The sequence below is a fragment of the Peromyscus leucopus genome, chromosome 1 (assembly GCF_004664715.2).
Source record: "Peromyscus leucopus breed LL Stock chromosome 1, UCI_PerLeu_2.1, whole genome shotgun sequence".
Lineage (NCBI taxonomy): Eukaryota > Metazoa > Chordata > Mammalia > Rodentia > Cricetidae > Peromyscus > Peromyscus leucopus.
The window spans coordinates 4,600,500-4,616,430 of record NC_051063.1 but is presented as its reverse complement, the minus strand read 5'-3'; the positions used below and the strand labels follow the sequence as shown (position 1 = coordinate 4,616,430).

General features: G+C 52.2%; 1 protein-coding gene and 1 non-coding gene across 3 annotated transcripts; one reads left to right on the top strand and one right to left on the bottom strand.

The window, feature by feature from the left end:
• Positions 1-694: 694 nt before the first annotated feature.
• Trnaa-agc lies at positions 695-768 on the bottom strand. The gene has a single exon. It is a non-coding gene; the product is annotated as a tRNA-Ala (tRNA).
• A 4,069-nt stretch (positions 769-4,837) lies between these two features.
• On the top strand, positions 4,838-15,622 carry Ppp1r32 (protein phosphatase 1 regulatory subunit 32). 2 transcript variants are annotated; one of them, XM_037204647.1, is made up of 16 exons: positions 4,838-5,557; positions 5,659-6,437; positions 6,696-6,786; positions 7,290-7,425; positions 7,861-7,978; positions 8,143-8,296; positions 10,027-10,155; positions 10,679-10,742; positions 11,042-11,154; positions 11,564-11,623; positions 11,727-11,813; positions 12,041-12,154; positions 12,229-12,323; positions 14,741-14,905; positions 15,278-15,357; positions 15,534-15,622. In XM_037204647.1, the coding sequence occupies exons 4-15, from the start codon at positions 7,317-7,319 to the stop codon at positions 15,345-15,347; spliced, it is 1,278 nt and encodes a 425-aa protein (XP_037060542.1). In that variant the 5' UTR covers positions 4,838-5,557; positions 5,659-6,437; positions 6,696-6,786; positions 7,290-7,316; the 3' UTR covers positions 15,348-15,357; positions 15,534-15,622. The 2 variants fall into 2 exon arrangements, with proteins under 2 accessions (XP_037060542.1, XP_028740101.1); XM_028884268.2 differs by having other exon boundaries at positions 4,838-6,437.
• Positions 15,623-15,931: the final 309 nt, after the last annotated feature.

Genomic DNA, 15,931 nt, shown 5'->3' with positions numbered 1-15,931 from the left:
GAGTGCTGGGATTAAAGGTGTGTGCCACCACCGCCTGGCTGAAGAGCAACATGTGCTGAGCCATCTCTCCATCCTTCCCTCCTTTTAGAAAATGTGGGTTCTGGGAGACTGGCCTCATCTTGCTGAAAACATGCTACTGAGCTGCACACTCTCAAGGTTGTAAAATAAAAACAAACTCTGACAGATGCTCTCTCGAAGCAGTGTTTTGAAAGGTTGGTCCTGTTCTGCCATTCCTTCCTCACTCAGGCTTGCTGGTTCCAGTGTAGAGAAACTAGAGATGGAGCCCTGTCCACTGGCGTCTCCGGACACATGATCTGTCTACACAGTCACATCACCCGCCACTCCCCCGTGGCCATCATGTGGCACCATTCAGACTTCCCTTCACTCTCTGGCTGTGCCATCTCTTTACTGCGGCCCAGGAAGCAGCCGCTCCCCACTGTCATGACTAGACAAGCCTCCTTGGCCAGTCTGTGACAGAGCTCTGATGTAAAGGCATGTCCACAAGGCCCCAAAGTTAGGGCTCTTAAATGTCTTTATTTATTTTCTTTTGAATTAAGGTTTCGTGTAGCCTAAACCGGCCTTGAATTCACTATCTAGCAGAGGATGACATTGAACTTCTAGGATCCTCCTGCTTTGACCTCCTGAGTGCTGTGATTGCACACTTGTGCCACTGGGTGGTGGCATCACCATTTTTATACAGTGCTGGGGATCGAACCCAGGGCCTCATGCATGCTAGGCAAGCACTCTACCAACTGAGCTACATCCACATCCCCCGGCTTCCCACTTTTGATTTTTTTTTTTTTTTTTATTAAGGCTGGACAGTGGTGGTGCACACGTTTAATCCCAGCATTCAGGAGGCAGAGGCAGGTGAATCTCTGAGTTAGAGACCAGCTTGGTCTACAAATCAAGTTCCAAAACAGCTAGGGTTATACAGAGAAACTGTCTCAAAAAACAAAAAAACCAACCAACAAAAAAAGGATTAAAAAAAAACCATGTCATCGAAAGGAGGATTTTTGAAAGGAACTCAGAGAACCTCAGCACAACCCACGAGGTGCTATCAAAGTGGTTAGCAGTGTGGCCTTGGAGGCAGGCGAACCTGCTTCAAATAGTGGCTGCTTCCTTTACTAGCTGCGTGACCCCAGATAAGGCAGGCAGTCTCTCTGGGCCTCAGTTCCTTCACCCATGGGGAGGATCTGATCTTTTCCACTCGCATGTAGTAAGGTTTAGATGTGCTAATATGTGGGGAATGATCAAGATGGCTTCTGGTACCCAGCAAATCCCAAGTCGGTCTGCTGTTATCATCAACCGTGAGGCTCTTGCTTGAATGCCCCTATTAGATGGTACCCTTCCATTAAGCTGGACTCTACTGGCCTGTCTCTTCTTGGCTCTGCACTCCAAGATCAGCCATCGAGATGCACCAACCAAGGTGAAACCATGCATGCTTGATGGTGTGACATCTTACATGCTCCATTTAGCCCTTTTATGGGGGGACCTGTAGCCCAGAGCATAAATATCTGAACTGATTCAGATCTACAAAAGAGGAGGATGTTGCCCTCCTGCCTAAGGCAGCCATTACTTTGCAAAACCATTGAGCTGAACCAAGTGGTGGCAGAGCTCACCGCTGCAGTCCCAGCACTCTGCAGAGGATTTCCTGGCAGGAAGGAACGGACTCTTGAGTTAAAGCTGAATTTGGAGCCAAGATCCACCTCTTCCTGCCTGTGAGACTGCAGTTGGCTTCCCTATTTGTAAAGTAGGCTTATTAACAATAATTCCTGGCTGGTAGGACTGGAGCAAAAATTGATGAGATGTAGTGGGCAGAGGACTGGGAGTGTAACTCACTTGTTAAAGCGCTTGCCCAGCATCCACAAAGCCCTGGCTTAAAACCCTAGCACTGTATCAGCTGAGTAAGAAGCCCATGCCTGTGGTCCAGCACTTGGGAAGTAGAGACAGCAGGAACACAGATTCAAGGCCACCAGTGGCTACATAGCAAGTCAACATGAAGCCCTGTCTCAAAAGTAAAATGCCAGGAGATGTTTCCTAGGTTGGTGCCTGCTGTGGACCCCAAAAATATGAAGCAGGAATTCAGCTGACTATAGCAAAAGCTAGTACCTGGAAGAAGCAGGTCTCTTCCAGAGGAAAAAACCAAGCCTCAAGGAGTCTTGATGATATTAGCTTTTAAATATATATTAACCAGTTCCTGCGATGATTTTCTCTTGTGCTTTTCCAATTAGTTCTTCTAAGAACTTCTAACAATGTATTTTATCCGACTTACCTCTCAAACATCCAAAGACAAATGGAAGACAGAATAAGCATTCCAGACTACCTACTAGTCTCCTGAAAAATATCTATACGGAGACACCACCTAGGCCAGTCAGATAAGGTGAACATTAGGTACATAGCTTTGTTTCTTGTGCAAATTAAGCTCAGACCCTCCTTTCTTCCTCAGGCCAAATGGCATCCCCAGAGTTCCCCTAAAACAATTAGCTCAGAATGAAGGGCTTTTTTCTTACCAGGTGCATTCAAGCAGGTTTCCTAGCTACCGAGAAGACTCACCCTACCCGACCTGAAGCAGCAGGGCAGAGGATTGCTGATGTATGTGTAGGGAGAGGGGTTATGGGAAGAGGAGAAGAAGGAACAAAGATGGAGATATGAATGAAGACGAAGATGAGAACGAGATGGAGAGAACTTGATAGAACTATGAGAGGACAGGAGGAGAAGGAACAGAGAGGAACTAAGTATGAGAACAGAACTGAAGCTGTGTAGATAGGATTTTGTCTTAGAAGACTAAAGTGAATGGATTCAAGAGCTTCCTTTAAGTAGATTCATTGATACCCCTTAGATTAGTATCCCCACTGCTTGCAGCATCTTCTCCAGGACTCTGGGAGAAATCTCCTCAGGGCAGGCACCTGAGGAGGTTTCCATAAGTGCCTAGCACAGAGGCAGTAGTTAATAAATAGGAACAATTATGGGAAGAATGTGGGTGATGTGGGTCCTGGATTTTCAACCTCAATTGAAAGGATTGTTAGCTTCTCTGTAGAAGTGGGAAAAACCTAGGTACACAGAGGGGCCCAAGTCACATCATTTGGTTGCAAGGACTTTCATCCATGTGGGCAGCCCTTAGGCTTCAGCCACTCATGCGATCCAGGCCTATCGAGTTTGTTCTGAAGAGTGGGTGTGTAGGGGTGCGTAGGTGAACCAGACTCTGGCCATCTGTCCACTCTGCAGGCTCCTCCAAGGAGTCCCAGCTCTATTATGTTCTCACCCGCAGTTCTGGATTACAGCCACTAGATGTCGCTGCACAACAGAAAACAAGATCTGCAGCAACCTGGGACTGCCAGCCCTAAAAAGCCACTTTTGTAAGCCCCAGCAGCCCAAGATGCCCAAAGGGGCTATCTAGAACTTCCCTCCCACCTCTCTTCCCTGTACAGGATCCAGCCATGCAGAATCTGTCTCAGAACCCAGGCTGAAGGCCACTTTCTATTTGCTGTTTCCTTCCTGGTGGAGAGTCCTCTTTCCCCTCTGCCCGTACAGATTGCCAGACGTGGTTGTCAGGTATGCTATCTCACCAAAGCCCCTGACCTTGAGAGTCAGATGTGTCCTCCCAGCTTGCAGAGGCGGAAACAGGCTCAGAATAGTCCTGCAGAGGAGACAGATTTGAGTTCAGAGTAGAGCTTTCATCCACCCCATCAGATGACTGTGTCTGAGAGCCTGTGGAATTCCTGTCTTTAACTGTTTGCCTCAACCCTTTGCCTAGGGAACAGGGACATGGCTCAGTAGGTAAAGCACTTGCCTCACAAGCATGAGAGTCTGAGTTTGGATCCCTGGAAACCGAGTATTGTTGTGGAATAGAGTAATTGTTTAACTATGTAGAGATGTGTTGCGTTTATTTAGCTATGTAAAGATGTGTTGCTTTTGTTTATGCTGCATTTGTTTAACTTGTAAAGATATGCTGCTGCTTCACCTTGCCTGCCTAAAGCACCTGATTGGTCTAACAAAAAGCTGAACATCCAATAGATAAGCAGAAGAGGAATGGGGGGGGGGCTGGTGGGTAGAGAGCAAAGGGGAGCTGGACAGCCCGCCAGAGCCAGCCAGATACAGAGGAAGCAGGAAAGCAGGATGGACAGTCTAAAGATGAGGTAAACGAGCAGCACATAGATTAAGAGCAATGGGTTAATTTAAGTTAAAGGAAAAAAGAGCTAACTAGAACAAGCCTAAACTAAGGCCAGGCATTCATAATTAATAATAATAAGTCTCTGTGTCATGATTTGGGGGCTGGCAGTCCAAGAAAGCCTACTACAACGTATAAAGCTGTGTGTGGAGGAATGGACTTGTAATTCCAGCCATGGTAGGATGGGAGATGGAGACAGGCAGATTCCTAGAAGCTCAGGGACCAGATAGCATGACTTATATGCCAAAGTTCCAGACCAGTGAGAGACTATGTCTCAAACAAAATGTGGAAAGAGCCTACAGTGGTCAGTGTTCATTGTCAGTTTGACAGGACCGAGCATTTACTGGGAGATGGCCTACAGGGTATGCTTATAGGAAGGGTTATTCTGTTTTGTTTTGTTTTTTGATACAAGGTCTGTCTCTGCAGGCCTGGCTGTCCTGGAACTCAATATTAGACTAGGCTGACCTCAAACCCACAGGGTTCTCCCTGCCTCTACCCCTGGATTAACCGATGTGGGAAGATCTATTTAAATTAAGGACACGCCATTTCCTGTCCAAGGGGCTAGCTGAACAGTAAGATGTATTCATTCGCTGTTTTCTTAGAGGGTATAGGATTTCCTGGAGCTGGAATTACAGATGACTGTGAGTCACCTGAAGTGGTGTTTTCTGAAAGAGCAGGAAGTGCTCTTAACCACTGAGCCACCTCTCCAGACCCTGATCTCTGCTCTCTGGTTGTGCATGTAACGAAACCAGCTATATCAAGCCTCTGTACCCTGACTTCTCTGCCTTGCTGGGCTGTATGCTTGAACTGAGAGCCGAATAAACCCTTAGCTTGCCTTTTTCAGAGTATCTTGTCAAAACAACAGGAAAAGAAACCAAGACAGTGCCTAAGGTCATACACTGAGGCTGCCCTCTGACACGCACATGCATACCATGTTCGTACATACATACGTTTACACACGCATAGGGCAACCCACAGGCAGTTGTCACTGTTGTCCCTCTCTTCCAGAAAGGGCTACTAAGGCACACACCCCCTGAACCAAGCTTCCTATGTGTTTGGTGGCAGAGCCACGGCCGGTGCCACCCAGCTTCAGAACCTGAGCTCAGGCTGTGACCTCTTCCCCAGGGGTGGCAGAGGAGCACTGACTGCTCTGTGCCTTTGCCCGGGTGTGCCCCACCGATGACCTTCTCAGTCTTCCCATGATTCCGGTGTGGAGTGCCCATGAGCCTCTCGTTGGCAAGCTGGACCTGCTTGGTGGAGGCGAGGCTGAGTGCCCCTGACCTCTGGGCTGAGTCATGACTTTGGAGGGTGAGAATCCGGTGTGCCTCGGTTTGTCCCGAAGCCCTCCTGGACGACGGTCACTTCTGAAGCCAGGGTTTCTCTGTTGGGGTATGACATGCTCATGATCCCTGGTGCTGGTAGGGCTAATGTGATGTGCGGATATCCGAGGCAGGGCAGCCCCTTTCTCTCTCTGTTCCTTTTCCTCACAGGTCGCTTGTCCCAGAAGAGAAGTTCACACACTCATGACAGCCGAAGGCAGGGACTCTACGGGCTGGCTGTTAACCCCTGGGGTGTTCAAAATGAAATTATTTCAAGTTCTGTTTGGGCCGCAGCATTGATTGAAAGCAGCAGTGATGGCAGAACTTGCACCCCAGTAATTGGCAGACCCTGATCAGAGTCCCCCTTCTCCCCCTAGAGATCCAACTGTCACAGTGTTTACAAGGCTGAAAACCAACTGGAGGCATGCAGGCTGTTAGGGCAATCCCCGGGGAGCTGACTGGGGGTTGCCTCGAGACAACAGCTTGCAGGTAACAATGTTGCCCCTCTCCTTCCATCAAGAGCTGGACCCACACTTTTCTGCCAGAAGTTACATACTTAAGCTGGAGAAGTGAGGTCCTGACAAGGAAAGACACCTTAGGAAAGCCAGCAAGCCTGGTTGGAGCTAGCTGCTGTGGTTATTGGCCATATACCAAGAGCCCCAAGCTCATGGGGGAGTCTGGGAGATTGTAAGAGGTAATGTGTGTAAAGAGCTTAGCACAGATTTGGCTGGAGCAGAACAGAGTAAACATTAATTTACCAGGAGGCATAAGAGTGGGATCAGGATCCACCCACGTGGAATCTCAATTGGGTTATTTTTTTGATTTTGAGATCTCTGGCTGGTCGAGCTGCTTTGCCTATCTAAGCCTCTTGTTCCCCAGCAAAGAGAGGATAATAATAGCTACCTGGAAGAGCCGATAGGAGGATGGAGATAAAGGTTGTAATGTGTCTGGTGAGAAGTGGGTACTCTATAAACGGGAGTGATTGTCCATTATCGTTTATTTCACGTCAGTTAGGACAAGCAGCTGTTCATGGTCTTGTGCAGGCAGCTGGGCCTAGAGTCAGGAGATGGGACCAAGTCTGTGCCATGCCTGACGCTCCCCTCCTGGGCAGGTCAGCCCTTCAGTGGGCCATGGCTTGAGAAGGGCTTCAGAGGCTTGGGACGCTGTTGCTAGGTGCTGGTTGCTAAGCAACGCTCTGTTTCTTCTAGCTTGGCCATCTCCACCTCAGGAGGGCCGGCTTCTCAGCAGCTCCTGCCTCCTGTGGCCTCTGCCGACCTCAGAGACAGCTGCAGAGGGCAGGTGAGGGTGGGGCCTACTGTCTAAGGCCCCAGGAGAGCACCGTGAGCTTCCAGAGGGAGGGGGGTGGGGAAGGAACTGAGTCAAAGATGGAGGTGAGGGGTATGTCTCACAGGAGAGGAATCCCAGGTAGGCAGTCATCTGGTCATGTACTCCATAAGACACACACGTGTGTGGGGGTGGGGTGGGGGTAGGGGTGTCAGACCAGAGGACTAGGATTCAGATAACCCCAGGTCTGAATCCCAGCTCTTGGCTCTTGTCAGGAACTTCAATTCATTCCTTGGCATTGAAGCCTCTTGGCTTTAAAATGGGGGCATTTGAAAGCTGGTGTGAGTTAAGCCAGTGTGAGAGTATGAGAATGGGTTCTTCCTTTGGCTTGAGATGCAGTGTCCAGAAACGGGAACAGGGGCCTTACGAGAAGGCCTCGAGTCTATGGGGGTGATTGCCACTGCTGGGGTTGGAGCCTGGGACCAGGACTCCTGAGGGCCTCCTGGGTTTCTTCTCAGGCCTGCGGGGCCCTGCCCCACAGCATCATGATGGGAAAACTCCCTCTCGGGGTTGTCTCTCCTTATGTGAAGATGAGTTCGGGGGGATGCTCTGACCCTCTGAAGTTTTATGCTACCAGCTACTGCACAGCCTATGGTGAGGACCCCCAGTGTGGGACCCTGGGTGGCAAGAGGGGCCAGGGGAGGCACAGTCTCTAGTTCAATCCCACTATAGTGACCTGCTGCTGCTGCTGCTGCACAGAGCTGTTCTATTATTCCCAGAACCCACACAGGGCTCACACTATCGAGCTGGCCTTGTCCAGCCACTCCCCCCATTCCCCCACTCCCCGTCCCTTGTCCCTTGTCTTGTCTCTGCAGAGAGTCTGTCACATGGTTCTTGTGTCCCACGCCATTGGCTCTGTTTCCTGCCATCATAGTGCCCTGAAGGGCCAGGCCTACCCAGCTCCCATCCCCTAGGATGTTGGGTATTCCCCGGCTTGGTGGTTCCTGGGCCCTGGGGGATGCTGACCCTGGAAGCCTCTCCTCCCTTTCTGATGACCTTTAACCCTGTCTTGCTCTTGCTCCCTGGCAGGTCGGGAGGAGTTCAAGCCCCGAATGGGGAGCCACGTAGGCACAGGCTACAAATCCAACTATCGGCCCCTGGTCTCCTATCAGCCCCACCTGGACACCCTGGACAATCCAGCCATGGGGTACAGTTTCCATTGCCCCTTTCCTCCCACCTCTGCCCTGCCGGATTTTAGCTACTGGAGATGTCATTGCCCCACCTCCAAGGCAAAGCCTGGCAGCCCTCAGCCCGAGAACAAAGGCAGATGGCCCCGGGAGGTCACAGCTCTTACTTCCTCCTACCCTTTAGGGAACAAATCCATGACACTTCCAAGTCTGTGACCAGTCAGAGCTACTCTCCCCTAGAAGTGCCCGATGGCAAGCACTCCCTGCCCTGGAACCTGTACCAGACCACCTCTGGCTATGGGCGCGAGAAGCTCAATTCGGGGCCGCTTTCCAAGGAGGTCAGTGCGGGGGGGGGGGGGGGGGGCAAGGGGGCGGGGGGGAGCATGTTGGGAAGGAGTGAACCCAGGACGTGTGCAGGAAGGCAGGGAGGGTGGGTTCCTTCGAGCAAGCAGGAACAGTACTTCCAACCATTGCACAAAGCTCAGATGACAGCGTCTTGGGTGGGGAACCACTCCCCAGTGTGACCTCACCTTCATCCCCGCTGTCCCCACCGCCACTACCCTCTCCATGTCTCCCCACGGCCCTGTCACCACTCTCCCCTCTACTCCATCCTCCCAGACGCCAGGGTCCTCCTCCTGTCCAGAGCCTTTGCCACCACTCTCCCGACCTCCCACCCGCACACACTCACCGCCATCTCCGCTTCTGTCATCGTTGTTGCCACCAGTCAGGTCACCGACGTGGTCCCGGGGACGACTGTCCCTTCAGCCAGCCAGTCTCTTCTGAACACACTTTGGCTTTGGAGGGAGTGTGCTTAGGTTGTAGCTCAGTGGGTAGGGTGCTTGGTAACATCCATGAGACTCTGGGTTCCATCCCCAGCACTTCATAAACCAGGCACAGTGGTATTTACCTGTAATCCCAGCACTGGGGGATGGAGGAAGCCGAATAAGGAGTTCAAAGTTATCCTTAGCTACATATCAAGTTTGAGGCCAGCCTGAGCCGCATGAGACCGGATCTCAACTTTGATGACAATGGCAGGAGATATGGCTCAGAGATGAAGGGTGGTCGCTGCTCTTCCCGAGGATGTGGGCACAGTTCCCAGCACCCACATCAGGAGCCTCATAACTGCCTGCAACTCCAGCTTCAGGATATCTGATGCCCTTATCTGGCCTCTGTGGACACCTGTCTACATGTGACATATATAAGCACAGACACATAAAATACTAATAAATCTTTTTTTAAAAAAGATTTAATTATTATTATATAGGCTTGTATGCCTGCCCACCAGAAGAGGGCACCAGATCCCATCACAGATGGTTATGAGACACCATGTGGTTGCTGGGAATTGAACTCAGGTCCTCTGGAAGAGCAGCAAGTGCTCTTAACCACTGAGCCGTCTCTCCAGCCCCACTAATAAATCTTTTTATTTAAAAAAAATCGGAAGGAGGGGCTGGAGAGACGGCTCAGAGGTTAAGAGCACTGACTGCTCTTCCAGAGGTCCTGAGTTCAATTCCCAGCAACCACATGGTGGCTCACAACCATCTTTAATGAGATCTGGTGCCCTCTTCTGGCCTGCAGTCATACATGCTGTATACATAATAAATAAATAAATCTTAAAAAAAAATGGAAGGAGTAAGAGCAGAGGGAAATACAACGTGAGGAAGGAGAGATGAAATACAAGCCCAAGGGCTGGGAAAGAGGTTACTATGGAGGCACTGGGCAAGGTTCAAAAGAGGCTGCATCATCCCTCTAGTCACAGCTATCAAAGGGATGTGTGTGCCCTGCAGTACTTCTGTGCAAAGGCCCCGAGGCAGGAGTCTCTGGTTGTGGGACTCAACAAGGAGCTGAGTGCTTGCAGCAGCCTGAGGACCCGACGTCCCTGTGGGCTGCTGTCAGGGTATGAGAGTCACTCTGAGCAAGACGTTGCAAGCTCTGATACAGGAGGGACCCCACTGGCTTCACTATAACAGAGCCACATAGACTGCCGTGAAGGTGGTCTGTAGAATGGAGGGGAGAAAGTGATTGGCACCCCCTCACCTGCCAGGATAATCACTTGTATTCTCTCCTCCAGGTGAGGAAGGTCCACTTCGACACCCAGGATCACGGGCCTCAGACCATCACAGGGCTGGAGCCCAAGGAGGTTCCCCTGCTCCACCAGCAGCAGGGCAAGGGCTCTATGGAGTGGGAGAACTCGCACTATGTGAGTGGATGTCTGCTCCGGCTGGAATGGGAAGGGCTGTGGGACCACACCAGCCTCCTCCCCCTGCAGAGCTTGGACCTGGGATTACTCTCTCAGGGAGCTACTGCATGTGGGCTCAGGCCCCTGTGAAACATTGCAGAGAGCAAGGCATTTTCAATTTGATAGTTATCAAACTGCATCAAAGTGGCCACCATACCCTGCCCTGTCCCGTGTGTCCCATGACCAAGCTTATGTGTGTTTTCTTCCATCAGTTTTTCCCCCTTCATCACGACCCCCTTGCTTCTGTCTGAGTTCCTCGGGGTCATTTCCAGAAACTCAGCATGGTGTGTGACTTGGAATTATCATGGAGGCATCTGACACACCTCATCAGGCATATTAGCTGTCTTTTGGGGTGTTGTGCTAGTCTCCTCCTCTAAGGCTCACTGGGAGTTCATACATCCAAAGAGCTACCACTACCATCATGGAATGCTCACCTTCCACCCTGGCCCACTGTGTCCCTATTGTCCTGGCTTGTATGTTCCAGGGCCCACGCTTCATGACTTCTGAGTACAATTCCAAGTATATCAAGGAGACTCCAAACCACCCAGGTAGGTCCCCCCAGCTCGGCTTTCCTTCTCCGACCCCTTGGGGAGACTCCAGGGGGATTGGAGCTAGCACGGTTCTCAGAAGCCACCAGGGGAGAAAGGACGACAGACATCCAGGTGGCTTGAGGGAACTGTGTCCCGGGGCTGATCTCAGTGCCCTGGCCTGCTATTGTAGCAGGGTCACTAGGGCCTGACCACGGCTACTCCTGGCCTGTTAGTTCCTATTCTTCCTTCTGCTTTCCTGGCCTCGGCCCTGGAGTCTGTCCCTCTCCTGCTGGGACACAGAACTGTGGCTTTTGCAGATCTCTTGCTCAAGAAGACAATCGGTTCCAAAGAAGAAACTGGCTTCACTGAAGAGTCTACCAAGAATCCCATTGTCTTCCAGCCACCCTCACAGGCGTTTCCTGGGGACCCCGTGAGTGTTGTTTCAGGAGCATTGAAATTCTCAAGACTAGGGGTCTGCAGTCACTTTTTAAACTTCTGACACAAAGCTCTCCGGTCAAGTATGGAGTGAAAGAGCATTAAAGAACACCACTACCACAGTTCAGGGCATCCCCTTATAGATGAGAATACTGAGGTCCAAGTAAGTGAAGGGCCAAGGTCACTCAATGCTCAGATGGCAACTTTCCCTGCTGGCTCTCATTCAGAACCATGGGGTTGGTCATTCCACCTAAACTCCACCTCTTCCTCAGTTGCACTGGTCATACCTGTCCATACAGAACCCTTCTGCATGCCTGAGACAGTGGGGGCTAGAATCAGAGGGTGTGGGAGCCACTGAGGGCAAGGGAGGCTAAGCTGATTTCCCACTGTGCACCCCTCTCCAGATCCTCCACCCGGGACGGAGTGTCACCAAGTCAGACTTCCTCCCTATAAGTCATCCTCAGGTAAGAGCTGTGCTCCTGGGGGGCCAGGGCCACTTGTGGGAACAATTGCACCTGGCTTGGAATTGTGAAGGGGTGGTACCCACGGCTGCTTTGCTCCCTTCAGGGAAGTGAGTTTCTCCCTGTGCTGGCCAGAGGCTCTGATCGGGACACAGGATACAGCCGAGTGAATGAAAGGACCCTGAACCCCAGAGTGAGTGACAGGGGCCCAGCAGGGAAGAATGGGAGCAGGCAGACTGTCTGGAGAGGTAGATGAAGGGTGTCTGAGATGGAGCGTAAAGCTGGGGACTGGGGCAGAGAGGTGTGCTTTGAAACTCGGAATGATTTGTCAGGGTGTGGAAGCACCCTGCCCATCCTTCCTCAGTTATACGACCTCAGCTAGCCACCCAGTCTCCCATCTTGTGGCTCTGCTCCCTACAGATGCCTACTCCAAGCCCACAGCCCGCCAGCATGAGCCACAGATCCTACCAGCCACCCCAACGGATGCAACAGACAAATGTTGCCCTGCTTGGCAGGGAGTCCGTGGGGAACAAGGTAAGAGTGCCACACCCACCCCTACCCCTAAGGATGCGCCTGAGTCCTGAACATCCTGTCTTCATCTTGTGCAGGAGCCCACAGGGTTCACGATTAACAACCCCAGCTACGTTCGGGGCTCCTACGAGTCTGACAGAGATCAGCGGTACCTGACTACCTACAACCAAGGGTAAGGCTCCTTCCTGGCTGAAGGCTGAGATCCATTTGACAGACTGCAAGTGAGGCAGAGCAAGTAATGAGGCCATAACCTCTGGGAGGAGAACCAAGACCCACACCGAACTCTCCCAGAAACACGGTCAACTGAGCATCCCGTACCAGCCCCTCACTGGGAGAGTGGTTTTTAGGGGGCTTATGGAAGTTGAATGCAAAGGAAAGCAAACAGCGATGGGCTGTTATGAGGCCAGCTGTCCTGTGGCAGACACTCTAGGCAAAAGTGTAAGGCACACAGCTCTGAGCTGTCCCCACCTGAGGGTGAGAGCCAGGACAATCCCATCCCAGAACCATTAGTCACTAGTTGAGAAGCTGTCCCCAAGGTGACATTACGTTTCCTGGGGGCTCCTTGTTCAGGAGAAACAGGTTCAGCAGCTCCAAGGGAGGGGGCTCTCACAGACGGGCAGATAAGATACTCGGGCCAGGCTGGTGGGCTCGGGAATGGAAAAATGCAGGGGTCTGCAGCAGCAGCAAAAACATCAGTTGCTAAGTTACTGCATCCATCACATGCCAGGTAGGCTCAGTGCTCGCTCAGCAGGTAAGCTCTGAGCCATGACTGAGGCCTGGAGGAGTGTGTGGGGGGAGCCCAAGAGACGGGGTGGGGGTGGGGGGTGAGGGGTGGGGATGGTGGGGATGGTGGAGGGTCGGGGATGGGGAGGCAGCTTCTGAGATCAGGGCGCGGGGGTTGAGGGGCGCATCTAGGAGCAGCAGAAAAAGGACAGTCTTGCTATGTGGCCCTGAACTGCCTGGAACTTTCTCTGTAGACCAGACTGGCCTGGAGCTTGTGGCAATAGCTCCTTCTGTCTTTGCCTCCTGAGTGCTGGAATCACACGTTTATTAGTCCATTCCAACAGGAAGTGGGTGTTTTGGGGGGAGGGGGAAGCAGAATCCTAGACCTGGGAAAGCCAGGGTTCCTCCAGCACACCTCTCATCAACACACACACACACACACACACACACACACACACACACACACACACACACACGCACGCACGCATGCACACACACACACGCACACACTACACACATACACACACACTACACACACACACATACACACACATACACCACACACACATACACACACACTACACACACACACATACACACACACATACACACACATACACCACACACACATACACACACATACACACACATACACTACACACACACTACACACACACACACACCACACCACACACACACTACACACATACACACACACATACACACACACACACGCACGCACGCACGCACATATACACACATACACACACACACATGCATGCACGCATGCACGCACGCACGCACGCGCACACACACACACACACACACACACACACATGCACGCACGCATGCACGCACACACGCACACTGTCCCCCAATACCTGAGTCTTCCAAGTTCCTCTGGCTTGCCAGGCTTCCCTTCTCCTAATCCTGTTCTAGGGTCCTTCCTGTTTTCAGAGTCTTGACAGAGGGCAGATATTGGCCTAGGTCCAGTGGGCAAACCATGTGATCACATGGGCGGAGAGGTGGAAGCTGGGATGGGGGTGCTGTAAGAAGGAGTCTAGACTGCAGAGTACTCTGACTGAGGACCAGCCAGCAGTAGAGGTCTGAGCTGGAAGAGCCTTTGATGGCTTCTGGGCTAAACCCTTGGGCCTCAGCTTGGGCGCACAGTAACTTCTCTCCTTCTCATAAAGGTGATGGGGAAAAGGGGAGCATTTTGGGTGTTGGGGGACAAAGATCTGTCCCTCGTTAGGTGACCGCTCCCCTTTTGAGGCCCCCATAGGCCCTCCTCAGGCAATAGTCTTTACTGCAAGTCCCTACCCTGCCCACACGTCCGCCCCCATTACCTGTCAGGAATTCCTGCCAGGTATCAGGCACCCTGTTTCTTGCTGGAGATCCCCAAAGCCCCAGGGGTTGTAATCACTGATTTCCAAATGTACCTATGTGCATCCTGGCAACTCTGTCTTCATAAGCCAAGGGTGGGGTCCAAGTCTTAGTCATTTTGTGTCTCAAAACTTGGCCTAAGTCTCAGCTCTTTGGGTGGATGGAAGGAAATCAGAGGCTTAGGGGAGCCTGGTGGAGCAGGGCTCCTCCCTGGGTTCTGGCCGGGTCACAGGTGGGTCTACCACAGATCCTCTTCATTGCTCTCCACACCTGTCTCAGCTTTGGAGCGAGGGAGAGGCTCTCAGCTCCAGGAACGAGAACAGGCTTCCTGAGTGAGAATGTCCTTGGTGGACAAGGGCTCAGGTGTATGGGCAGAGGCGAGAGGACTGAAGAGCTCCGAGGCCCAAGATGGGTTGGTAGTGAAGGGTGGGGCAGGCCTCAGAAAGAGGTGAGTGGTGGCCAACGACCCTTGCACTATATTAGGTACTTTGAGAACATCCCCAAGGGGTTGGACCGAGAAGGCTGGACTCGAGGCGGCATCCAGCCCCAGAAAGCAGGAGGCTATGCCCTCAATGAGCCAGTTACCCGCATGGATGCCACCCCCAACCCCACGGAGACCCTGCGGCACCTGCACCCCCATGTTGCAAGGTAGCATGCGCCCCCTCAGCTCTGCCTCTGTCCCTTTTCCTCACTTGGCGGCCTCTTCCAGGCTGGCTCAGCCCTGTCGCCTGCCTCTGTTGTTTCTGTGAGGCCGTTTCCTCTGGCCTCCTACCTGCCCAGATTCATTCCCTCGGCTCTGTCTAGTGAATGAACTGTGGGCCTGCCCCTCTTGTGACTCCTGCTCAGTTCTTCCAAACCTCCACTTGGACAGTAAAGGCTCCAGTTGGCAGGCAGAGAACATCTGTGGTTTGGCTGTCCTTGTCTGGGCCTTGCAGGCTCTTGGGATCTCAGGGAGGGAGGCAGAGGAGAGAGGCGCAAGCCTGGTCACCCACCCTCTATCAACTTCCTTTCTTCCCGCAGAACCTTGACTTCAGTTGACCCCTACTATCGAGACATACCTCATAGCAACCGCTACACGGCTTCCAGTTGAATCTGGAGGGGTAAGGGAACAGGATGCACCCACTCCCCAGGGGAAGACGTCATTGGCCAGCTCTCTTCCCAAGCCCTGGCTTAAGCTAGGCTTTGAGGGATGGGAGTCAGGATGCCCTTTGTTTCTGCTGAAGAGTGTTCACCCTGGGGCCTTCCCTCAGACCTTGTCTTTGTTCCTTCTACCCAGGTTTGTCATGATGGGGCAAGCTGCTTTCTCCGTGGTCCCCAAGATCCCCCAGTTACTTTCCTAAGGAAATAAAGAACACTGAATCAGCACAGCACTGCAGTCATTGTGCGGCAGGGTGGTGCTCTGCAAAGGGATCGAGCTAGGGTGTGTCTGGGTAGAGGGTTCAAGGCCAGATTTGGAGTCACAGTGGCTCAGCAGACAAGATGCATCATTGGTTCCTGCCCTGTTGAGATAAGCTCCTCCGTTTGTGCTGTCTAGGATGGTGATCAGTCAGGCCAGGGTGGAGCTGGGATGCAGGGGAGGGGAGAGGTGGGCCAGAGGGCAGGCGTGGCGAGGGGCCAGTTGCTGAGCTTCCTGGGTCTGGTTACCTCTAAAATGGGAACACAGATTAAAGCAGG